At 45.1% G+C, this 24,200-nt stretch overlaps 1 protein-coding gene across 4 annotated transcripts in view; it reads left to right on the top strand.

Moving 5' to 3' along the window:
• The first annotated feature begins 1,841 nt into the window (after window positions 1-1,841).
• The window catches only part of PPP2R2D (protein phosphatase 2 regulatory subunit Bdelta), a 49,101-nt gene continuing 26,742 nt past the window's right edge, over window positions 1,842-24,200 (top strand). For 3 of the 4 annotated variants that reach the window (XR_005833174.1, XR_005833173.1, XM_040624104.1), the window contains exons 1-2: window positions 1,842-1,883; window positions 1,991-2,083. Coding sequence is in view for 1 of the 4 variants with exons in the window: in XM_040624104.1 (XP_040480038.1) it covers window positions 1,877-1,883; window positions 1,991-2,083 (100 nt within the window). In the remaining 3 variants the exon portion in view is untranslated. Of the gene's footprint in view, window positions 1,884-1,990; window positions 2,084-24,200 lie in introns of those variants that run through there. The other variant, XM_040624105.1, reaches the window with a different exon arrangement.

Here is a 24,200-nt window from a genome sequence, read left to right as displayed (position 1 = left end):
ACTCCCTGTGATTCTGGTTCTCCAGAAACCCACCTCGTGGTTATTCCTCCTCAGCCTGCCTCAGGGCTCTGTCCCCATCCTGTTCCCCATCCGCCTTCCCTTCTGGGGGGAGCTCGCCCAGTCTCTCCTGGTATGAAATGCCTGCAGACACTCTCATCCTCTGAATTTATACCTCCAGACCCCAGCTGCCCCGTGTGTGCCAGACTTGTATGTGCGACTGCATTTGCAACAGCTCTGCGAGTTCACAACCAACCTCCACTCCTTCTCCGTCACCCCTCCTGCAACCCTTCCCATCTCTGTGCCAAGAAAGTCCTGCCTGCCAGGTGCTCAGCCCACCGGAGCACAGCCATTCCCGATGCCCTTCTTCCTGTCACACTGCACCTACGTCATCTGTAAATCCCAGGGGCTCTGCTTTTCAGGTGCTCATCTCTGAAATCCGACCTGTTCTCACTCCCCACCAGCATAGTCACACAACCCTCATCCCTTTGTGCGGATGACCCAACCGTCTTGTCAGGCGGCTCCCTGATCTGACCCTTGGAGTCACACTGGCCCTGTTAAAACCCAGTCATCACAACTGCCCTCTGCTTATGGCCCTACGGCTTCCTATCTTGTGTGGCGTCCATCCCCCTCCCTGGCACAACCTTCTTCTCCCTCATCCCCCTGTGTCTTCTCCCATCACCTACTGCTACATGCCAATCCCTCCTTCTCTGCTTCATTTTTCTATCCAGCCCCATCTAACTTACTACACGTTTTGATTCTTTTCTCCGTTATCGTCTGTCTACCTGAGACAGAAGCTCCCTGCGCAGTTTGCTGTGTGGGCAGCCGCGTCCTGGAGCCGCGAACAGCGTGCGGCACGCAGCAGGAGCTGACCCGTAAACAGTATTTGTGGAGCGGGCAAAAGTTCCTATGTGGGAACGATCCTCTAGTGGTGGGATACGGTCACTGCCGAATTTACAATATCACTGGGAGAAGGTATGATTTCAGATTCATAAAACCCACAAATGAATAATCCCTCCACAAGCCACAGAAAAAGAACACCCACGTGTTCTGAACACCAAAAGTTTCCCTAAGACTGCATCCTGGGAGCTCAAAGAAGCTCTGGTGGGCAGCCTGAGCTCTGCGCAGGGCTGCGATCAAAGACGGACACGGAACTCCCGGGGCTCCCTCCGTGTATGAGAAGGATTGACGGTCTCGCCCGCCGGCCGGGAGGACGCGCACAGGTGCGGCGCGCCCCAGGAGCGGCCGGGCCCCGGTGCTCCGCCCGCCGGCCTCCGAGAGCGCCCTCCATTGGCTGCTCCGCCCATGGACCGCGCTCCCATTGGCCGAGGCTCAGACTGAGGGCGGGCCCGGCTCGCGCTGGGGGCGAGGGCCGCCGGGAGTCCTAGCACGACCCGGCGAGTGAGGCTGGCGGTGAGCGGCAGCCTAGCAGCTCGTCTTCAAGGTCGCGCCCACCTCGAGCCCCTGCAGCCCCGCCGCCCTGGACGACCCCGTCGGGTTCGAGTGGAGCCGGGCTCGGGCTGGGGGGCGTGGCACAGCAGGGGGCGGCTCGCGCAGGCGCGGTCGGCGCGCCCCGCAGCCCCCGGCAGCCCCCGCGGCCGCGCGCCGCGCCCCGCCCCGCCCCGCCCACGCAGGGGAGCCTCCCGGCGGCCCCGCCCCCGCCCGGGCCTGCGGAGGAGGCGGAGGGGGATGACGTCATCGAGCGGGGCGACGGACATTGGGCGCCATTTTGAAAAGGGAAAAAAAAATCCCTCCCCGGCGGCGGCGGCGGCGGCGGCGGCGGCCGGGCTGAGGTGCTCGGGCGGCAGCAGCGCGGCGGCCGCCTACTTAGTGCGCCGCCGCCTCGGCGCCCGCCTGCCCGCCCGCCGGCCGGCCGGCCATGGCAGGTGAGGGGCCCACGCGGGGCGGGAGCGGGGCGCCGGGCGGGGGTCCCGGGCGGGCGGGGGGCGCAGGGCGGGAGCGGGGCCCTGACGCGCCCGGTGTGTGTTCGCAGGAGCCGGAGGCGGCGGCTGCCCCGCGGGCGGCAACGACTTGCAGTGGTGCTTCTCGCAGGTCAAGGGGGCCATCGACGAGGACGTGGCCGAAGGTAAGGCCGCGCACCTGGCGCGGGGGCGGGCGGGGCTCCGCCGGGCATCCCCGCGCGGGCGCACGGCTCCCCCTCCCCCCTGCCCGCGGTCCCCGGGGAAGCCCCCACCCCCGGCCGGCGGGGCGCCCGCTCGCAGGGAGGGCGCGGAGGTCTGGCCCCTGGCCGGGGAGGCGGCCCCGAGGGGTTATGTAAGGGAGCCAAGGTCACAGAGCCTCCCGAGGACTCGGGTGCTCTGGGTGCATTCCGGGCTCCTCCCCGCGCAGGTGGCTGCCTCCTGCGCTCGGTGGAGCTGCGGGTACGCGGGACTCGGCGGCGGGGTGACTGCAGGATGGCGGAGGGGGTGGGACGCGCCGTGTGCCTCACTTTCTACGGCTCCGAGAGCAGTCGCTGGGCTCGGTCCTTCAGGCCGCCGTGCAGCGTTCTGCGATGCTGAGTTACTCTCGGTTCTCTCACCACAGTGGTGCATTTTAAACTTCCCTTGTTTCCCTGACATGACCGTACGGGACCCAGGGTCCGGGGTTTTGGGGTGGCCTCGGGCGCCAGCTCGCACGAAGCTACCTGTCCGTTCTTTCCCACGCGCGTAACTGACTGTGGGGCTGACTGTGAGACCCAGAAGTTCATGGCGATGCAGCGACCCTTCCTTTATTCACTCATCTTACTGTTCATCCTAGAAAGGTTCTGTCTTCACCCGAAATACACCTTCCTCGCCCCAAGTAACAGTAACTCTGCTCAGGTGTTTTGTCACCTTTCCTGAACGTCCGCCTCTCCCGTGACCTTTCGCTCCCTCCTCCTTCACCCCTCCCCTGGCAGGGTGACATGTGGAGATTTTAGGGCCAAGACAAACCGCACCCACATTATTAAACAAGTAAAACTGCACTTTAAGAAATTTGTAAAGGTGTATACGATTTGAGGTTTGAAAGTAGATGGTTTTATATCCTGTAAATAATTAGTTTCTTTTATACTCGTTTCAGGTATATTACTTTGTTTTACATGTGCCCAGTGGGTGACAATTCATTTTAACTCAGTTTTTATCAGGAGTGAAGCAAAACTTGTTAGTTTAGAACTTGATGCCCATCTCAGTTTCTGGTTTCCCTTTTCAAAAAAAGTTGTTGACAAACCGAATGAATTAACGGTGAAATCTAATCACAATGATGTGTTTTCAGTGGTATATTGCACTTTAAAAATGGTATTCTTTCCTTGAAAAGGTCATCGCAGAAGTAATCTCATTCACTGAATCAAACTGATTGGAACTTTCTGCAATTTTAAATCCCTACTTCACAATTTTGAATAGATCTAAAAGTTTGGTGTTGCAGGTTATCTTTTTTTTGTAAGGTTTCTTTGTGGTCATTACTCAGGCATTTTTTGATTGTTGTATGTGTTGCGCTCTCTCTTGTCGTCCACGTATGCTTCGACCTTAGTGCTCACTGGGGCGAACACATTCATGACTTCTTGTCGCCGAGTTGTGGCAGTGTCTGTTGAATTGTATCATTGCCATAGAAGTCAGCGATAACGGAAACGGAATTGTTAGGAACTCGTGATTTTTGAGCCAGGAGGATAAAGAAGCTTGTGTCCAGACTCAACCGTGATAGAGAAGTGTTGGGAGGAGATAATTAAGGTTGGGTAATTTGAAGGAGGTTCTCTTGCCCTGACACTTGGGCTGTTGAGCTCAGACGTGGTACCTTTTATTTGTTGAGGTTTGTGGCTTGTGATGTGTTTGTCCCGGTCTGAGCTCCACTGGAACCCTGTGCCGTGGATGTCTTTCTGCTTCCTGCGACCATGACCGAGGTGCAGCAGGGGCCCTGTCCCCACTTGAGTGAGGGCAGCACCTGGCAGCATGAGGCAGTTCAGGGCTCAATGCTTGAGCAGTGTGTACAGTGGACAGAGGCTTTTGATTTCCTTGTTTTTGAAACTGATAGTTTGGGGGACTCAAATCATAACTCCCAAAGGAAGTATGGTACTGTGTAAAAGTTGATGGTTTTTCTTTTCTAAGAGTGGGGTTTTGCTTAGGCGTGGGCCAGGTCAACATAGCACTGTCAGGGATTCCTCATCTCCTGCAGGTAGTAGTAGAGCTGGGCTCAGAGGGTAATTTTCCTGCTGGTGACAGGATGCAGGAGTGACGATCACTGCTTCTTCCCCTGCAGCTCGCTGCCTGTGGCTGCAGTCATCACCCTCTGCAGGTGAAACAGGTGAACTTTTATGCCCAGAGAAGCAAGAGTCTAGAGTAAAAACCAGGGGGAGGCTTCCAAAATGAAGTGAGAAGAGAAGTGGTTTGTTAACTTGTGCCTCCAAATCCTTATGCTCTAGGCAGAGAGCGCTGTGTGGAAGCTGTTAGGTGTTTGTGCAGATTTCCATGTGTGGTGCTCAGTCACCAGGCCCTATGCCCTTTCCTTGGGCAACTTCCACTGGACAAATGCCTTTTGCAGATGCCACACGATACTACAGTCCTTTTCTAGTCTGTCTCCTCCAGCTTGAAGGCTGGCTGTCCCCCCACACGCACCTTGTAGAGGACCCAGTCTGGAGTAGTGATAGCTAACAGACCCTGAGTGCTCCCTGTGCTCCAGATGTGGCTCTTTTACCGGCATCCGTTAGTTCCCTCTCCATGCAGCCCTAGGAGGGAGGGACTGTTCTTCCCAGTTTTAGATGCAGAAGCCGAGGCACAGAGACTCTTAACTTGGTCAGCAGCCGCTGTAATGGCAGAGCCAGGGTTTGAAGCCAGGCGGGCTGGTCCAGAGCCTGTGCATGCTGGACTGCTTCAGGGACTGTCTGTGGCCAGTACTGCTGCAGCCCTCGCTGTGGGATGTGGCTGCCAGCCTCGGGGTGGCTCCTTCTAAAGCTCACGAGAGTGCCCACCGGCCGGAATTGTAGGAAACGGCTTCCGACTTCTGAAAGCAAATGAAAATGAGATACCTTGAGAGGAAGTGCCTATTCCAGGTTTGGAAGGTTTAGGAACAAGGGTTAAAACATGACCCTCAGAGAGCAGATGTCCCAAAGACAAGATGGGAAGAGCCTGAAACCCTGTGCACCCACAGACATGCCGTAGTTTTGCGCTCGGTTACTTCAGCACGATTGTACTCACCTTCTTGCAGGGAAGCTTTGGGTCCTGCTGCCTTTGCACATTGATTGCTTTTCCAGAGAAACAGCGGGGAGGGCTGGAGGAGGGCCTTGTAGCCAGCTATGACCTGCTTTTATAGCTTTTGTATAGCTTGATGGCCGCTGTTCATCATCGGTAATTTTACATGTCTCGACTTTTTACTTGATGGTTTTGTTTTAATCTGTTTCTTAATCTGTGAGCTGGTCTATGGTCTTGAATTGGATGTTAATCTTTCTCTAAAGAGATAAAACTAAAGGTTCATCTGTAACTCCAGCTTAAGTCTGGGGAGTTCTATAAATCCTATGGATATCTCAATGATACAGTACGGCCTTTCTAAAGGGGTTTATGTAGATATATTATTAGAGGAAAACCTTGAAGTCGGGGAACGGAAACAAAAATGAAGGGCACGTAGGTACCAATACCAGGAAGATACTGTGTTTCATAGAATGTGAGCTGCATCTGATTTCAGAGCTGTTAACATGTAGGAACCCGTGCTCCCTAGAATCAGTGAAATCCAGTATTTGTGAATGCAGAACTTTCTGATCCTATTTATTATTTTTAGAGTATTGTGGGGGTTTTTTTCTGTATCTAGAAAATGAACATTCAGTATTTATCATTGATTTTTTTTAAGTTGTGTTGAGACACTGTGTCTGGTTACTTGAAGTATTCCTAATCTGATACATTGTCTACATTCCATCGTAGGATTGATTCCCATTTACTTAATATTTATATCTTTGCCATTGAAAAAGCCCTCCAGGAAAGCATCTTGTGGGGGAAAAGCCATCAAACAAGAAAACGATCTAGTAACATTCTGGCTGCTTAATTTAGGAGAGAGCCTCACCGGAAGACTGGGCCATTAGGAAATCAGATACGTGTGGTTTTCTTGAGATTAGGGCATTTCACATACTTAGGACCATAGTTATATTATAATGCTTCCAAAATCAGGCTGCATGTTCAAGAAGCTGGACTGATTGTAGTTATATAATCAGATGTAAGTATAAGATTTAGGGTATTGTTAAATCATACTCCTCGATTTTTTTTTTATTCCTTGATTTTAAAAGTCTTGCTTTGAAGGGAGGTTCTGGGTTTAGTTCGCGTCTACCATTTATCGGTGTGAAGGCCCATTCTGAACCTCAGCTCACTTATCTACAAATTATATCAAAAGATTTTTGCCAGGGGTGCCTGGGGGTCTCAGCTGGTTGGGCTCTGCCTTATGCTCAGGTCGTAGTCCCAGGGTCCTGGGATCGAGCCCCACATCGGGCTCCCTGCTCAGCAAGGAGTCTGCTTCTCTGTCTCCTTCTGCCCCCCATGCTCTCTATCAAATAAAGACATAAAATCTTAAGGAAAAATAAAGGTTTCTGTCAGGATTAAACAGTCTGCAGTGCTCTTGTTTCTTGTGAAGTGTTGTTTGAGTGTTAGGTATGACTGTTAATTAATTCTCACGTATTTCAGGCTGTTTGGGTTTGGTTGTAGCTTTATGTAAACCTAAAAATCGCAGTTTCTTGGTTTTTCCTGATTTCCCCCCGGTCTCTTCACTCACCCCACATCCCTTCAATTAGGCCTGACCTCTTGGCTTTTCCGTTATTACTCGGTGCTCCTTTCTTGCTTGGATTTCTTGTTCGTACTCTTTGATTCTTGTTCATGTTTCTTTTCCCAATGAGAATATTCATTGTGTTTCCTGCCTACTTCCCCACCCTACCAGTCCTTTTCACAGTCCACTTTCTTTATAAATCACTGCTCAGCCACTCTTAACACCTCATGTTCTGTCTTTCTCTTTACTTAGCATATTGTGGTATTTAGCTCTAGGCTCTGTCCTTCTTGTTCCCCAGTTTTAGTGCATGGGTTAGGCTTGCCTGTTCAACTCGTTACACAGGGTATGGAAAGGCATTTGGTACAAATCCCATTTCAACTCTCTTACTAGCTTTGTGTTAACTTGATGGGTTACTTACTTTCTGGTTTTTCTCTGTACATCCGGGGTACTATTCCCTATGGCCATTACAGGTTGTTAGGAAGATTCCACATAAATGCAAGGAAAGCTCTGGCAAACAGGCACACAGTAACTGATAACTGGGGGAATGTTATTTCAGGAGACACTCTTGCATAGAAGAGCTTACTCTGTGTTGCTCCCAGGAGCCAACTGAAGAAAAGGAAGGGTGTTAACGGGGACCGGCTTTGAGCTTAGTTCATCTGAAAGTTCATGACCGTGCCCTGAAGGGCTGCTGGTGTGGATGTTGGAATAGAGAAACCCTGTTCCTGTTTAAGAAGCCCTCTGTTGAGACAGACAGGTCATTGCACCCTCCTGAGAGCAGAGTAAGTAGAGGGAATGTGCTTGAAGTGCCCCAGACAGACTTGGTTGGAGAGTGAAGGGGAGGAAATCGGNNGGGGGGGGGGGGGGGGGGGGGGGGGAGGGGGAGAAAGGGAAGAGGAGAAGAATGTTCCAGATGGAGGAGGCTCAGAGAGGAGATTGGAGAGCACATGGTGCATTCTGGGAAACCAGAGTGCTTGGCAGGTCTTTGTGCAGAGAGGGGAGTGGCCCTGTTGAGGGGCCGAGTGGGAGGGCCAGAGAGTGCTGAGTTGAGTAACATCCTTGAGCATCATGCTGAGGACTTCGAATTGTATCTGGAAGTGATGGAGATCGAGATCGCAAGCCTTTTAAGATTCTAAGCAGAAGAGTGACACCAGCTTTACCTTTTTTAAGGAGGTCACTCAGGCCCTGGGAGAATGGTTGGTTAAGTGGGAAGAATGGACGCCAGTAGGAAGTTAGTGCAGGAATAAAAGCTGGAAATGTGGACTTACTCGAAGTCAGAGGTCTGCAAAAAAAAAGGGGGGGATAGTAAATATTTTAGACTTTGCAGGCCAGGCTGTCTCTCTTGCAATGACTGAGCTCAGCTCTGCTTGTGAAGCTGGAAAGCAGCCACAGACCCCACAGAACCAAGGGGTGCGGCAGTGGGCCAGCATCACCGTTAAAACAGCAGAGGCTGGGTTTCACTCTCAAGTTGTACTTTGCCAGCCCGTGTGCTATACCAGTGGTTCTCAGAGCTTTTGGTTCCAAGAGGATCAGAGAGCTTTTGTTTGTGTGGGTTATATCTGTCAATATTTACTATATTGGAATTAAAACAAGAACTTAAAATATTTATTATTTCACTTTAAAGTAATAATGAGTCTATTACATGTGAACATAACATCTTTAATGAAAAACAACTTTCCCAAAACAAACAAAAGATTTAGTGAGAAGACTGGCATTGTTTTACACTTTGTAAACCCTCAAGTATAGGGGTTAATAGAAGACACCTGGATTTTCAGATGCTCTGCTTCCGTGTTCAGTCTGTTGAAACTGCTTTATTGAAATTCATGAAGAAAATCTGACCTCACACATGTAGTTAGGAAGAGTAAGAATGAATTACTAGCCTTTTCATATAATTCTGGATCTTCTTTAATACTACAGCAAAACTGGGCACATGATGGTTTCTTCAAGTTCAGTTATGCTTTAGAACCCAACACTGTCATTGAACTTCTATTCCCCATTATGTTAACGTCTCTTACTTCTGTCCTGTACTTTGAGTGGATCTCTTGCTTATGTGCACGCTTTGGTAACATCATACTTTGGTCATTTGGATCAAGTCTTCCAAATACTGGTACACTTCAGATCTTCAAAATGTTGGTACATTTCATTATAGAAGATCAAAGAAAATCACATTTGTTAATGTCACAGCAGATTTCATCAGAAAAGTCTTCAAGCGGGAAGCTGTCAAAGTAATAGAAATAGATACAAGTTTTCCAAAATTCAAATTTCCTCTTGAAAGTGTGGATATTAACATTGGCAACAAATGCTGTCAGTTATTTTCTGTGAAGTGAGAAGCTCCCTTTGTTCATTTTCAGGAAACTTCTCTGCCAGATACCCAAGTCTGAATAACCATAGTTGGTGAGTTGTTCTTTCAAATAAAAATGGCATTCCATGAGAAGAGTGACTAGTTCAGCTTGCAACACAAACAGCTGTGCATGTGCTTTTTCCTTGAGACCGTCACTGTGCTTGGATGTGGAGCAGACGTGATTTATGCATAGTGACCATTTTACCATAAAGAATATTAAAAGAACTCAAACCAAAGGGTTGGGATTGAGTAAAATTAATGGGTTTGACCTTAGGACAGTCCTAGGTGAGACTGGATTGCTTGCTTTCACGCGTGTGTGTGCAGGCGTGCTCGCACGCATGTGCACGTCCCGCCGCCCAGTCCAGCGTGGTGCTGCTTCCATGCGGTAAGCAGAGGTGCCAGTGGTTTCCACCGCCCTTGCTTTTGTTCCTCCGTGCAGATGGCAGCACATTACTATGAAGATAGTTTTGACCTCAGGGACCTCTGGAAGGTTCTTGGGGACCCCCAGGGGTCCACAGACGACACTTTGAGAACTGCTGCTTTAAAGTGAGCTCTAAGCAGTGGTAATAAGAGATAGGGCAGATTTCAAGATTAACTGTCCTCTCTCATCTTTACTGGATTTTATTGGTTTTGTCTCAGTATAAAAGCAGAGCATTCAATATTTAAAGAAAATCAAATGATATGGATGTGTAAAGAGTAAGAGTGAAATGTCCTCTTCACTGCTGTCCAGGAATCCTCCCCGGAGGTAACTACTCTTAACAGCGTGTGTGTATTTTTGTACCATTTCCTACGCATTTATTTATTCATTTCTATTTTAAAACTTAGTTTGTATATAAGCATTTAAAAATTTTTTCTTTTACAAAATGTGAATCTTGTTACAAATATTGTGTTGCAACTTTTTTGCATCCCTAGTATGTAATTTAAGATTTTACAGTGACCCAGGCTTTCTGCTGAGCTGTGTATATACTTGACCTCATTTGACTGTTGAGTTTCCCCTTGAGATGTAAGTGCTACTGTTGCCTTTGTTTGATAAATGAGAAAACCGACTCTAAGGAAGATTAAGGCATGTTGCCCAAGGTCATAGAGCTAGTGGGTGCCAGCATCAGGATGCATCCAGTCCAGGTGTTCTGAGTCCAAAGCCCATGCCCATACTTAAGTGTTCTTAACCATTCTGTCTTGTTGCATAGCTCTGTTTGTCCCTTCTGATAGCTGCATACTGTTGCATTATACAAATTATCTCATGTATTTAACTAGTTCCATTGGTGGTTTCCAGTTTTTGCTGTTACTGAAGATGCCGCAGTAAACAGTCTGGTCACCCACCTGCCTGTGGAGGCATTTCTGTGGCTAGATTCCTAGGAATGGACACACTGGCAAAGCCCATCGTTTACCTCTTGATGCTGCCAAATTGCCCTCCCAAGGACGATGCCAACTTATACCTTCCCCAGAAGTTCTCCTCACCCCATTCGCTGAGAACGCCAGGCTTTTTCATGTTAGCTGTCTTCATGGCAAATTGAATACTGTAATTTGTGTTTCCTTACCAGTTAGTAATGGAGATGTTTTTATTGACGATTTGTTACTTCTGTGAATTGTTAGATCGTATCGTTACTCTGTTTTTTTCTCCTGAGCTTTTTGGAATCAATTTTTAAAAGCTTTTTATACATTATGAATATTAACCTCTAAATATTTTTTATTATAAACTCTGAATTTTAATTCTTCTGCCCCCTAGTTCATATGTTGTCCTACCCAGATTTCAGTTAAGTCAGCTAAACATGTATCTTTTACAAGGGGATTTTTTTTGTTGCTCTCGCTGCTGTTGGAAATTAAGGAAAGTCAGAAATGTGTGTGGGTCAGTAATGGTTTAGACGGGGAGTGGTAAGTGGACAGGAGGAGTGGCTCATAAATTGAACGTAAATAGAAGCTGCAGTTCAGTGCTCTGAGTTTCAGATACTGAAAACAGAAATCCTGGACAGGGCTTTGGGCTTAGAGCGTGGAACAGACTATGGCCTGTTTAATGTCTATCTGTCAGAAAACCACAACTAAAAAAGTTTGCGGGTGTGTGAATGAACACGGTATTTTGCACAATACCGAGCACAATGTTGGCCCACAGGACATGTTTTAATAAATTGTGAATTCTCAGTGAGTCCTCATCCTTGAGCCAAAGGTAGCAAGTTCCCAGGTGATAATTAGGAAATTTGGGGTGAAAAGAGCAGGTGAGAGGTCTTCATCTTTAACCTTATCTATAGGCATGTAATTCATTTTTTAAAAGGGGTAAGTGAAAGAGTTAATATAAATCATCAAAGAAATGGTATTAAGCAAAGAAATTTTAATTAAAGTAGGTGAGATTTACTTTTGTTTGACATTTCTGGAAAGAGGATCTCTGTGCTTGTTTGCTGGAGGGCAGTTTAGCGTATGTGTCTGTTAAACTTAAAGCCAGGTTGCAACCCCTCAAGTCCACCTCCAGGAACCCTGCAGGAGCATGCCAGCACTGCAGGATCATGTGTTTACAGAGTTGTGCACTGTGCAGCAAGCAGACGTCCGGAAAAACTGAAATACCCGAAAGTGGTGAAGTGATTAAAAGCATTATGGTATGCCCATAATGTGCATTGAAGGGGTCCGTGCCTGTTGGAAAGCAGTCTGTGACACAAGGTTAAAAACAGCAGCTTGGGGTGGCCGGGTGGCTCAGTTGGTTAAGCAACTGCCTTCGGCTCAGGTCATGATCCTGGAATCCCAGGACTGAGTCCCGCATCGGGCTCCCTGCTCTGCAGGGATTCTGCTTCTCCCTCTGATCATCTCCCATCTTGTGCTCTCTCTCTCAAATAAATAAAATCTTTAAAAAAACAAAAAACCAACAGCGGCTTGCAGAACAGCACTCCACTGTAAAACAGGAGTGGTTGTAAATGCGTAGGTGTGGAGGTGACCTGCCCAGCGGTTCACAGTGGGGGCCCCTGGAGAGCGAGGGCTCACATTTACACTGACGAAGGACGCCTGCTTTTGTGCTGTACACTTCTGTATCGTTACACGTTTCACACCACGGAGGCATTGTGTTTTGTAATGATAAGGAGAAAAGGGCCATTGGGAAAAGGAGAAGACTAGCTTTCTAGGAAGGGAACACAGGAGGAGGCCCCCTTGCTGCTGCTCTTGAGCACCTGCCGTTGGGCTGCCTCCCGCTGTGCGTGAAAACTCCCGCAACACCGTCGCTGACGTTTCATGGTTCTGCTCCCAGCATCTTGAGTGGCAAGTAGATATCCATAAAAGCACACCCATTAAAAAGCACTAGTATCATTAACTAGATTTAAAACAAAGCCAAACAATAACCCTGCTAATAATTATTGAAAGGTGGGGGGGCTTCAGTGCGTTTTGTGTGTCAGAGCATTCGTAAGCGCACCCAACTTCATAAAGCGGCAGGGGCTACGTCCGGCTTTGTTTCTGCCGTTCGCAGTAAACCATCTACCTGCGTGTTCTAAAGAAATGTTATGATGTCATTGTTTTCAGGATACACCTTACATGCAGGAGAGATGTTTTAAATCTTCAGACTGTTTGCCGCCTCGTGTTTTGATAAACTCTGTAAGTCACCTTTAAACAAAATAACCTACATACATACTATTAACATGATACAATAATAATAAATAGTTATGCTTTCGATATTTGGTCTTATTTGCTTCAGACTGTTTTAAATAAAAGTTACAGGGGTGCTTGGGTGGCTCAAGTCAGTTAAGCCTCTGCCTTCAGCTCATCAGGTCATGATCCCAGGGTCCTGGTTGAGCCCCACATCGGGCTCTTTGCTCATTGGGGAGTCTGCCTCTCTCTCCCTCTGCCTGCTGCTCCCCCTGCTTGTGCTCTCTCTCTCTGTGTCAAATAAATAAAATCTTAAAAAAAAAAAAGTAAAAGCTGCCGTTCAAGTTGAAGTCCTTTTTGTTAACCCCCAGTTCCATTGCTAGCCTCTGTCTCTGTTGCCCAGTGAACTGGGGAAACCCTGGGCTATGGGGTCTCGTCCCAGCCTGTCCCAAAGGAGTTGCCGAAGGTTCATGTCTTGAGAAGGAATTCAAAGACAGTTGCAGCCCACCAGACAGGAGAGCCACACAAGCGGGAAAGTCTGTTAAAGGGAAGCACACTCTGGAGATGGGAGAGCCCAGAGCTCTAGGGAGAGGGGGCTGTGCGACTTGGGGGTTGGCTTTCTCTTTTATGGACAGTTGTTAATTAGGGGGAGGAATACGCGTCAGTTGGGGGAGGGATTTCTTGGAAGGGGTTTTGCACCTTTTCTTCCTTGTTTGGTCAGAGGTCCCGTCCTGGCACCCAGTGTCTTGGGCCTGTCTGGTCTGATCCAGCTGCTTGTGGGGTCTTCCGGGACAGGCCTCCGACCTTCCCCGTTGCTGGCCTGCGAGTACCCCATTAGAACCTAACTCCCTGCCTCATCCCTTCCCTCACCAGCGGCAGCTTCTGCCATGAAATTGGCATCTGAACTATCCCCGCTTATGAATTTGTACGAAAACAGATGCACGGCTCACCTTTTACGGCTTTTCCTCAAGGAAAGATTACTGTATCTGCTTCCCCCACTGCTGCTGCTGTTTGTCAAGCTCTCTCTCTCTCTCTCTCTTTTTTTTAAAGATTTTATTTATTTATTTGACAGAGATAGAGACAGCCAGCGAGAGAGGGAACACAAGAAGGGGGAGTGGGAGAGGAAGAAGCAGGCTCATAGCGGAGGAGCCTGATGTGGGGCTCGATCCCATAACGCCGGGATCACGCCCTGAGCCGAAGGCAGACGCTTAACCGCTGTGCCACCCTGGCGCCCCCCCCTCCTTTTTTTATTTCCAGCTCTCTCTTTCTTGCCAGACTTCAGTGATCTCATTGTTAGAGATCGCATTTCTTAGGTTCGACTTTATGGTACCAGAAAGGATGTGTCTGTCACATGTTGAAGTCATCGGAAATGTCAGAGATAGTCCTGGTAGGAGTAGTAGTTACCAAAAATATTCCTTTTTTTTTTTTTTTTTTTAAGATTTATTTATTTGAGAGAGAGCATGCACACGCGGGGGCGGGGGGGAGTTGGTAGAGGGAGAAAGAGAAGCAGGCTCCCCCGTGAGCAGAGCCTGATGTGGGGCTCGATCCCAGGACCCCGGGATCATTACCTGAGTTGAAGGCAGACGCTTAACTGACTGAGCCAGCCAGGTGGCCCTACCATAAATATTCTTGCTCTGCTTTGCTACAGAGCCTGGTTAAATTCAGGTAGTAATCATGATTGCAACCAGAAATTTGAGAGAACGAGAAAGTTTCACCATTTTCAATTTATTTAATGTTCACAGGGGAACATTGGAATTCAGTAGTAAAAGGAGGAATTGACTTGAATTATGAAATTAACTACTTAGAACTTTCTGTGTACTCTTTAATACTGTTTGGGGTAAAGTGTGTCAATAGGTAAAATAGTAATCCTATAAATTGTTGCTTTAGAAATCCACTGACTGCTGCCTTTGGGGGTGCTGGCCGTGAGGGCCTGTGGTGTCCTGGTGGAGGGCCGGCTGGCATGGAGAATACATGCCACTGCCTTGAAAACTGGCTCCTGGGGTTGCATCTTTTCATTTGACCTACAGAAAAGTACAGAACACTCAGGCTAACGTTGATTTGGACCTTGTATTTTGAAAACTGAGTTTTTTGTGTTTTTGTTTTTGTTTTAGGTTTGATTTATTTGAGAGAGAGAGAGAGAGCATGAGCAGGTGGGGGGGGTGCAGGGAGTAGCAGAGGGAGAGGGAGAAGGGGACTCCGGCCTGGCCCAGCAGGGAGCATGATGCAGGATCCCGGGATCATGACCTGAATGGAAGGCAGACGCTTAAAGGACGGAGCCACCCAGGCGCCCTGAGAACTGGGATTTTTTTTTTTTAATTGAAATCTGTGTTAGATTCCTGTGTTATATTCTAAGCTTATTTTTATTTATTTATTTTTGTAGAGAGGGGAGTAGAGAGAGAGGGAATCTTAAGCAGGCTCCATGCTCAGTGTGGAGCCCACCGTGGGCCTTGATCTCACCCACCCTGAGACCATGACCTGAGCCAAAATCAGGAGTTGGATGTTTAACCAGCTGAGCCACCCAGGTGCCCCCTAAGTTTATTTCTTTCAATCCCCATCACCTGTTTCACTCATCCCCCCCCCACCTCCCCACCTCCTCTCTGGTAACTATCAGTTCTTTATAGTTAAGAGTCTGTTTCTTCGGTTTGCCTCTGTATTTTTCTTTTGCTGGTTTGTTTTGTTTCTTAAAGCCCATGTATGAATGAGATTATATGGTATTTGTCTTTCTCTGACTGACTTATTTTGCTTAGCGTAATACTCTCCAGCTCCATCCATGTTGCAAGTGGCACGATTTCATTCTTTTTGATGGCTGAGTAGTATTCCTTTGTGTATGTATATACATATACCAGCTCTTCTTTATCCATTCATCAGTCAGTGGACACTTTGGCTATTGTAGATAATGCTGCTATAAACATTGGGGTGCATGTATCCCCTTTAAATTAGTGTTTTTGTACTCGGGGGTAAATACCCAGTGGTGTGATTGCCGGATAGTAGGGGAGCTCTGTTTTTAACCATTTGAAGTACCTCCATACTGTTGTCCACAATGACTGCACCAATTTGCATTCCCACCAACAGTGTAAGAGGGTTCCCTTTGCTCCACATCCTTGTTGTTGTTTCTTATAAGTTGTTGATTTTAGCCATTCCCACAGGTGTGAGGTGACGTCTCATTGTGGTTTTGATTTGCATTTGCCTCATGACCAGTGATGTTGGGCATCTTTTCATGTGTCTGTTGGTCGCCTGGATGTCTTCTTCGGAGAAATGTCTGCTCATGTCTTCTGCCCATTTTTTATTTGGATCATTTGTTTTTTGGGTGTTGAGTTGTTTAAGTTCCTTATATATTTTGGATGCTAGCCTTTTATCAGATACATCATTTGCAAATATCTTCTTCCTTTCTGTAGATTGCCTTGTAGTTTTGTTGGTTGTTTCCTTTGCTGTGCAGAAGCTTTTTACTTTGATGTAGTCTCAATAGCTTATTTTGCTTTTGTTTCCCTTGCCTCAGGAGACATAACTAGAAAGAAGTTGCTGTGGCTTATGTCAGAGAGTTTACTGCCCGTGGTCTCTTCCAGGATTTTTATGGTTTCAGGTCTCACATTTAGGCCTTTAATCCATTTTGAGTTTATTTTTATGTGTGGTGTAAGAAAGTGGTCCTGTTTCATTCTTTTGCATGTGACCAGTTTTCCCAACACCATTTGCTAAAGAAACGATCTTTTTCCCATTGGATATTCGTTCCTCCTTTGTTGAAGATTAATTAACCATATAGTTGTGGGTTTAATTCTGGGTTTTCTGTTCTGTTCCGTTGATCTCTGTGTCTGTTTTTATGCCAGTACCATGCTGTTTTGATTACTACCTCTTTGTGATTTAACTTCAAGTCTGGGATTGTGATACCTCCGGTTTTGTTTTTCAAAATTGCTTTGACTATTCAGAGTCTTTTGTGGTTCCAGACAAATTTTAGGATTATTTGTGCTAGCTCTGAAAAATGCTGGTATTATTTTGATGAGGATTACATTAAATGTGTGGATTGCTTTGGGTAGTATAGACATTTTATCAGTATTCTTCTAACCCATGAGCATGGAATGTCTTTCCATTTCTTTGCGTCATCTTGAAATTCTTTGTTCATTGTTTTATAGTTTTCAGAGTACAGGTTATTCACCTCTTTGGTTAAGTATATTCCTGATATTCTGTTGGTTTTGGTGCAGTTGTAAATGGGATTGTTTTCTTATTTTCACTTTCTGCCACTTCATTATTAGTATTATAGGAACGCAACAGATTTCTATACATTGATTTTTGTATCCTGTGACTTTACTGAATTCATTTATCGGGTCTAGTAGTTTTTTGGTGGATTCTTTAGGATTTTCTATATAGAGTATCGTGTCGTCTGCAGATAAGAGTTTTACTACTTACCAATTTGGATGCCTTTTATTTATGTTGTCTAATTGCTGTGGCTACGACTTCCAGTGCTCGGTTGAATAAAAGTGGTGAGAGTGGACGTTCTTGTGAGGTCTGGGAATTTTTTTAATTGTGGTAAACTATACAGAGTTTAATATTGATCATTTTAACCATTTGTAAGCATATAATCCAGTGACACGAATTACATTCACAATGTTGTGTGACCATCAGCGCTATCTATACCAAAATCTTTTTCATCATCCAGAACAAAAACTCTGTCCCTATTAAATAATAACTTAAAAAAAAAAAAAAACCCTTTTCCCCTCCCATTCAGCCCCCAGTAATCTCTGTTCTGCTTTCCGTTTCTATGAAAATTCATATGCCTGTTGTAGGGACCTCATGTAAGTGGAGTTATGCAACATCGTCCACCTGTATCTGGTTTATCTCACTGTGCGTAATGTTTCTAAGGTCTGTCCGCATTGTAGCACATATCAGAAATTTTTTTTTAAGACTTTATTTTTTTAGAGCAGTTTTAGGTTCACTGTAAAATTAAGGGGGAAGCTACAAAGATTTTCCATATACCCCCTGCTCCCCTTCTCACCCTACACCCAGCTTCCTCCACTATCAACATCCCCCACCAGATGGTAGATTAGTGACAACGAAAGAACCAACACTGACACATCATTATTGCCCAAAGTCCCATTATCACCCTGTTTACGTTATAGTTCATTCTGGGTATTAAATGTTCTGTGGGTTGGGCAGATGTGCAGTGACTCATGTCCATTATTACAGTATCATGCAGAGTAGTTTCTCTGCCCTGAAAATTCTCTGTGCTCTGCCTTTTCCTCTCCTCCACTCGCTCCCGCAACCACTGATCGCTTCACTGTCTCCAAAGTTTGATCTTTTCCAGAATGTCTTGTGGTTGGGGTCACACCATATGCAGCCTTTTCGTTCTGGCTTCTCTGACTTCATTTTATGCATTTACGGTTCTTTCGTGCCCTTCTCTTTCGTTCTGAATAATACTCCATTGTCTGGATGGACCACAGTTTACCTCCTGAAGAGCAAAGAACGTATTGGTTGCTTCCAAGTTTTAAAAATTATGAATAAAGTTGCTGTAAACATTTGTGTGCAGGTTTTTGCGTGGACATAAATTTTCAGCTCCTTTGGGTAAACGCCAAGGAGCACAATTGCTGTATCGTATGGGAAGAGAATATTTAGTTTTGTAAGAAATGACCAAACTTTCCTGAAAGTGCTGCCCCCCACCAGCAGTGAAGGAGAGTTCCTGCTGCACCACGTCCTTACCAGCCTTCTGTCCCGCGGGCGATTTGGGGTTTTGCTGTTCTGATAGGTGTGTAGTGCTATCTTGTCTTAATTTTTATTTGCCTGAGGGTGTGATGCTGGGCATCTTTTCATATGCTTAGTTTCCATCTGCATATCTTGTTTGCTGAAATGTCGGTTAAGGTTTTTGCCCATTTTGTAATTGGGCTGTTTTCTTATTGTTGATTTTAAGAGTTCTTAGTAGATTTGGATAACAGTCCTTTATCAGCTGTATCTTTTGCAAATATTTTCTCCTGGTATGTGTCTTATCTTCTCATTCTCTTGAATGGATCAGAATTTCATTCAATTTTATGGCAGAATTAAGTGTGGATTTTTTGAAGTAGGAAATTCCACATCTCTAATTTTTTTTTTATTTTTAGTCATTGAAAATTTTAAAAATTTTATGCTTAAAGAATAAATATATTCCTCAAAAGCTATTTGGAAATTGAATTATTTCTATGCACTGAATGAACTTACTGGTCAAAAATAACTTGCTACAGTTTTTCTAATATCACAAACTGGGGGGACGTCTGGTGGCTCAGTCAGTTAAGTATCTGCCTTTGGCTCAGGTCATGATACCAGGCTCCTGGGATCGAGTCCTGCCTCTGGCTCCCTGCTCAGTGGGGAGCCTGCTTCTCCCTCTGCCTGCATCTCCCCCCTGCTTGTGCTCACACGTGCGTTCCCGCGCTCCGACAAATAAATAAAATCACACACTGGGGGTGAGTAATCATTGTTTGCTTAAAATCTGATAAAACTTTGACTTCTTTTATCATTGACCTTGCAAATATGTCACTTTTTTGATAATCTTATCTATTTCAGGATTTCTTTAACTTAGAAATATCTGTGAGTTCTTCCACATGTGTTTAAATATACTGAACTGTGTTTATTTCGTATAAGGAAGACTGTCAGGACTGTGGGTGTGCCTAGCAGATACTAATAAAAGATGGCACATAAGGGGGTATGCGGCTAGCTCTGTGGGTGGAATATGTGACTCTCGATCTCAGAGTTGTGAGTTCAAGCCCCGCATGGGGCATAGAGCTTACTTTAAAAAATAATAATAATAAAGGTGGCATATCAGGAGAGAAATGATAGCAGCCTAGCTTTTCTAATATGACAGCCTAGGTTTAAAGATCATTTCCCAAATTTAGAGAGGGATTCTTCCCCTTTTGGTACCAATTTTTCAAATTAATGGCCTTTTTTTACATCTATGACAGAAATGCCAATCATTGTCTTCTTGCTACTTGCTAGTTTGAGTCTGAAATTCCAAGGAATAGTTGTGTAGGTACGTGTCTGGGTATGCGACAGGAAGGGGAGTTTCGCTGATAAATAGTGAGTGACCTAGGTTAACAAATGAACCCATTGTTTTGCTTCTTGGTGCATCCATCCTGCAGGTGTGCGTCCCTACTGTGGGTGTACCATGAGCAAAAGCACTGCTACACCACACACATGGTCCTGAGACATACGCAACTAAGCTGCCATTTTGATGAGGGTTCCAGAAGGAGTCAAAGGTCTTCCCTGGACAGTGGAACCTTGGGCTCTGGTGTGAAGGACAGATGGATATGGACAGGGTCGAGGGATAGGAGGAGTTGTCCCGGCAGAGTATACAGCACGAAGGAGGGCTTGAAACAGGAAGAATTATGACCAGTTTAAGAAACTAAGGCCTGAGGGTGCCTGGGTGACCCATTTCCGTTAAGCTTTTGCCTCCATCCTGGGATGGAGCTGCAAGTCAGGCTGCCTGCTTCTCCCTCTCCTCCACACTCGTGCTCTCTCTCACTGTCCTGTCTCTGAAATAAATAAATAAATAAATAAATAAATAAATAAATAAATAAATAAAATCTAAGAGAGAAAGAAAGAGAAAGAAAGAAACAAACAAAGGCCTGGGTGATCAGACCATAGAAAGCAAAGGGGAGAATAGAATGAGGATTTTGATCTTTATCCTAGGGGCAGTTGAGAATTCACCTGATGCATGTTAGTAGGAAAGTGACATGATCACATTTGTGTTTAAAAAATAAAAGTTGCTCTGTTGCACTGTGTCGAGGTGGGCTGGAATCTTTTGGGGGCAAGATTTTCAGTTGGGTAGTGTGTATTTCTAATTTTCTTTGAACGTTTCTAATAAGTACGTTGATGATTGTGTTACAGAGATACTGTCCTGTCTTTGGTAGTTCCGGCGTGCTCTGATTTGCCTTGGCTCAGACTTGTGCTGTGGCCCCCACAGTGGCTGTTTGCTGAAGGAATTACGGTTCGGGGAGTGAGCACACAGTCCCCTAATGATCATTCTCATTATTCAACGTGTCTGCAGAAGAGGGGGGTTGTATTCTGTCAGATGGCCTTTAGGGATAAGAACTTCTCAATTTTTTAGGATGGGGTGAGGAGAGAGCGCATGGAATAATACTCTGTATGGTCAGATTTTCCTTGAAGAGTGGTTAAATCTCTGAGGGGCTTTAACAACACAAATGAAATGTGGTTTCCTAAGTTTTTGAAGTCCACTGAAATTGGTCTGACAAGACTTGTAATTGGGGAATGATGTAAACACTGAAACAAAGGCTTTTTTGGTTTAAGTGAAATGGGATTAAAAATAAATAGTGTTTTGTTGAACAATTCATAGGTTTTTGTGTGCTTAGAAAAAACTTGAAATAATCTGGTCTACTTTCAGAATACAATTGAGAAATGTTACAAGTTGTGAGGGCCCTTCCAGTGGCTTGGTCCAATCATTTTTATCGTATACTTGTAAAAATAACAGCTTTATTGAGATAACGATTCACTCAGCATAAAACTCATACTTGTAAAGTTTACAGTTGGCGGTTTTTTAGTATGTTCACTGACTTGTGCAGCCGTCACCACTGTCTAGTTCTAGAACATTTTCATCCCCCCAGGAGAAACCTCATCAGCAGTCCCTCTTCATTCCCTCCTCCCCCACCTCCTGGCAACCCCTGACCTCCTTCCTGTCTCTCTGGATTTGCCTGTTGTGGACATCTCGTAGAAATGAAATCATGTATTAGGTGGCTTTTTTATGTCTGACTTTTTCCACTTAGCGAAATGTCTTCACGGTTCACCCACAATCTAGCACGTGTCAGTATTTCATTCGTTGTTTGGCTGAATGATATTCCGTCACGTGAATATAGACATTTTGTTTTTCAGTTCATTTCATGAACACTTTGGGCTGTTTCCAGTAGTTGGCTATTTAAATAATGTTACTGTGAATATTCTTGTACAAGTTTTTACGTAGACGTGTGTTTCAGTTTTTTCAGGCATGATACCTAAGAGTGGGATTGCTCAGTCATTTGCTAACTTTGTTTGCCTTTTTGAGAAGATGCCGAACTGTTTTCCCAAGTGGCTGCACCATGTCACAATCTCACCAGAATGTGTGGGAGTTCCAGTTTCTCTACATCCCGGTCAGCAGTTGGTGGAGTGTTTGGGGGGTTTTGTTTAGCCATTGTAATACAGACGTGCAGTGCTATCCCATTGTGCTTTTGATTTGTATTTCCCTAGAGACTTAAGATGTCCAGCATCTTTTCCTGTGCTTATTCAACATTTGTGTATTCTCTTTGGAAAAAATGTCTATTCAAGTCCTTTGCCCGTTTTTTTAGTTGGCTTTTTTTTTTTTTTTGAGTTCTTTATTTATTCCGGATGTGTAGACCCTCACCTGATACATGATTTGCAAATATTTCCTCTCACTCTGTGCATTGTCTTTTCAATCTCTCAGTGTCCTTAGATGCACAAGAATGATGTCCAGTTTATCTGTTTAGATGATGTCCAGTTTATCTGTTTTTTTTTTTCTTTTGTCTTCAGTGCTTTTGGTGTCGTATCTAAGAAACCATTGTCTAATCTAGGATCACAAAGTTTTCTCCTGTGTTCTTCTGAGAGTTTTATAGATTTAGCTCTTATAGTTAGGTCTTTGTCTTGTTTTAATTTGGTGGGTGGCATTAGGTAAGGGTCCAATGTCTTTCTTTTGCATGTGGCTACTTAGTTGTCTCGGGCACCATTTGTTGAAAATACTGTTTTTCTCCCCCTTGAGTTGTCTTGGCACCTCTGTTGAAAATGAATTGGCCATAGTTGGAGGGGTATCTGTGTGGACTCTGAATTCTCTCCCCTTGGTCTTTATGTCTGTCTTTATGCCAGTACCACACTGTCTTAATTATTGTAACTTTGCAGTAAATTTTGAGATCAGGACGTGTGAGTCCTCCAGCTTTGTTCTTTTTAAAAATTGTTTTGGCTGTTCTGGGTCCCTTGCAGTCCCACATGCATTTTTACATTTCGCTGGTCACTCTCTGCTGGGGGCCGATGGAGTAGGGGAGATTGCTGGGGCTTTGTAGGGGTGTTGCCTGTACTCTGTACATCGATTTGGAGAATACTTCTATCTTCACATGAAATCTTAACATTCCTTTAGGTTTTCTTTAATTTCTTTCAACATTGTTTTATAATTTCTAGTTTATAAATCTTGCAATCTTTTGGCTAAATTTATTCCTAAGTACCTTATTATTTTTGATGATACCGTAAATGGAATTGTTTCCTTAATTTCGTTTTGGATTGTTCATTGCTGGTGTATAGAAATGCAGTTGCTCTTTGTGTCTGTTCATGTGTCCCTAGTCCTCACTACACTGGTTTATCGGTGCTGATCGTGGTTTGTGGGTTCCTTAGGACTTTCTGCGTAAGATAATGCCATCTGCGAACAGAGAAACTTTTACTTCTTTTCAGTCTGGATGCCTTTCATTTCCTTGCCTAATTACACTGGCCGGAGCCTTTGGTCAGGGTAAACATGCTTGTCTTCTTCCTGATCTTATGGGGAAAGCATCCACATTTTCACCATTAAATATGCTGTTAGCTGTGGGTTTTTCTGTAGGTGCTCTTTATCTCATTGAAGAAGGTCCCTTCTGTTTTAGTTTACTGAGTGCGTTTATAGTGATGCGGTGCTGGGTGTTGTCAAATGCTTTGCACAGGAGAGAACCATGTGTTCTGTCTGTTCGTTCTGTTAATATGGTGTATTATGTTGGTTCATTTTCAGATCTTAAACTACCCTTGTATTCCTAACATACAGTTTACTCTTCCTTTTATTAAAATACTGTTTATTCTAGTAGCAGAGGAAATGACTTTCAGTTCTCCTTTCTGACTTGTCCAGTTTATTTAGATAATTTGCCACAAACTGGGTTTTTTTAGTGATTGACTAGAAAACAATATTCAGATTTTTCTGCTTTGTCGATTTTATCCAGTCTACTCATAATTTGGAGAAACTCAGTTTTGAGAGCTTTTAAGATTATAGTGTCTCTAGCTTAGAACCTTACTCTATCTCCTACAGGTGGTTTTCCATTTTGTATGTTTGGTGGAGGCTTATTCACTTCTGTCAGTTCATGTCTGGTTTTTGAAACAGAACTTTTGCCTTCAGTGATCTGCTGTAAAAAGATAGCTAGAAATGCTGTACACTCTCGCACGCACATTTATTTGTGTCTGGTAGTAGAAAATTTTCCACTTTTTTATGGAAATGTGTAATGTTTCAGAGTGCTCTACTATTGTATTCACCATAATCGGAAATTCTCAGATTTATCTGACATTCTCATTAGAGATTTTGTCCTTGGAGAGGAGATAGTACTCCTAAATCTGAATATATAGGAAAACATCTTCACTATTTTTGAGTGCGATTTTCCCAAAGCCTCTTGTCACTGGATTGATCATCTGTGTTGCTGTTGGAGTTCCTACAATATATACACTTGCACTCTGACAGGTGCTGCGGAGCATGAGATGAATGGTGCGGCCATTGCCCTCGATCCGTGTCTTACGTGTTCACAGATAGGGGAGAGAATGGGTTTGGCCATGGTGGGAAAGGACGTGGGTGGGTTGAAGCAGGTGACCTTGCTGAGTGGTGGAGGCAGACACTCCTTAGAGTGAGCTCCAGAAAGAGTGGGAAGAG

The sequence above is a fragment of the Ursus maritimus genome, unplaced genomic scaffold (assembly GCF_017311325.1).
Source record: "Ursus maritimus isolate PB19 unplaced genomic scaffold, ASM1731132v1 scaffold_7, whole genome shotgun sequence".
NCBI lineage: Eukaryota > Metazoa > Chordata > Mammalia > Carnivora > Ursidae > Ursus > Ursus maritimus.
The sequence above is the reverse complement of the archived record's forward strand: the minus strand, read 5'-3'. Positions and strand labels throughout refer to the sequence as shown.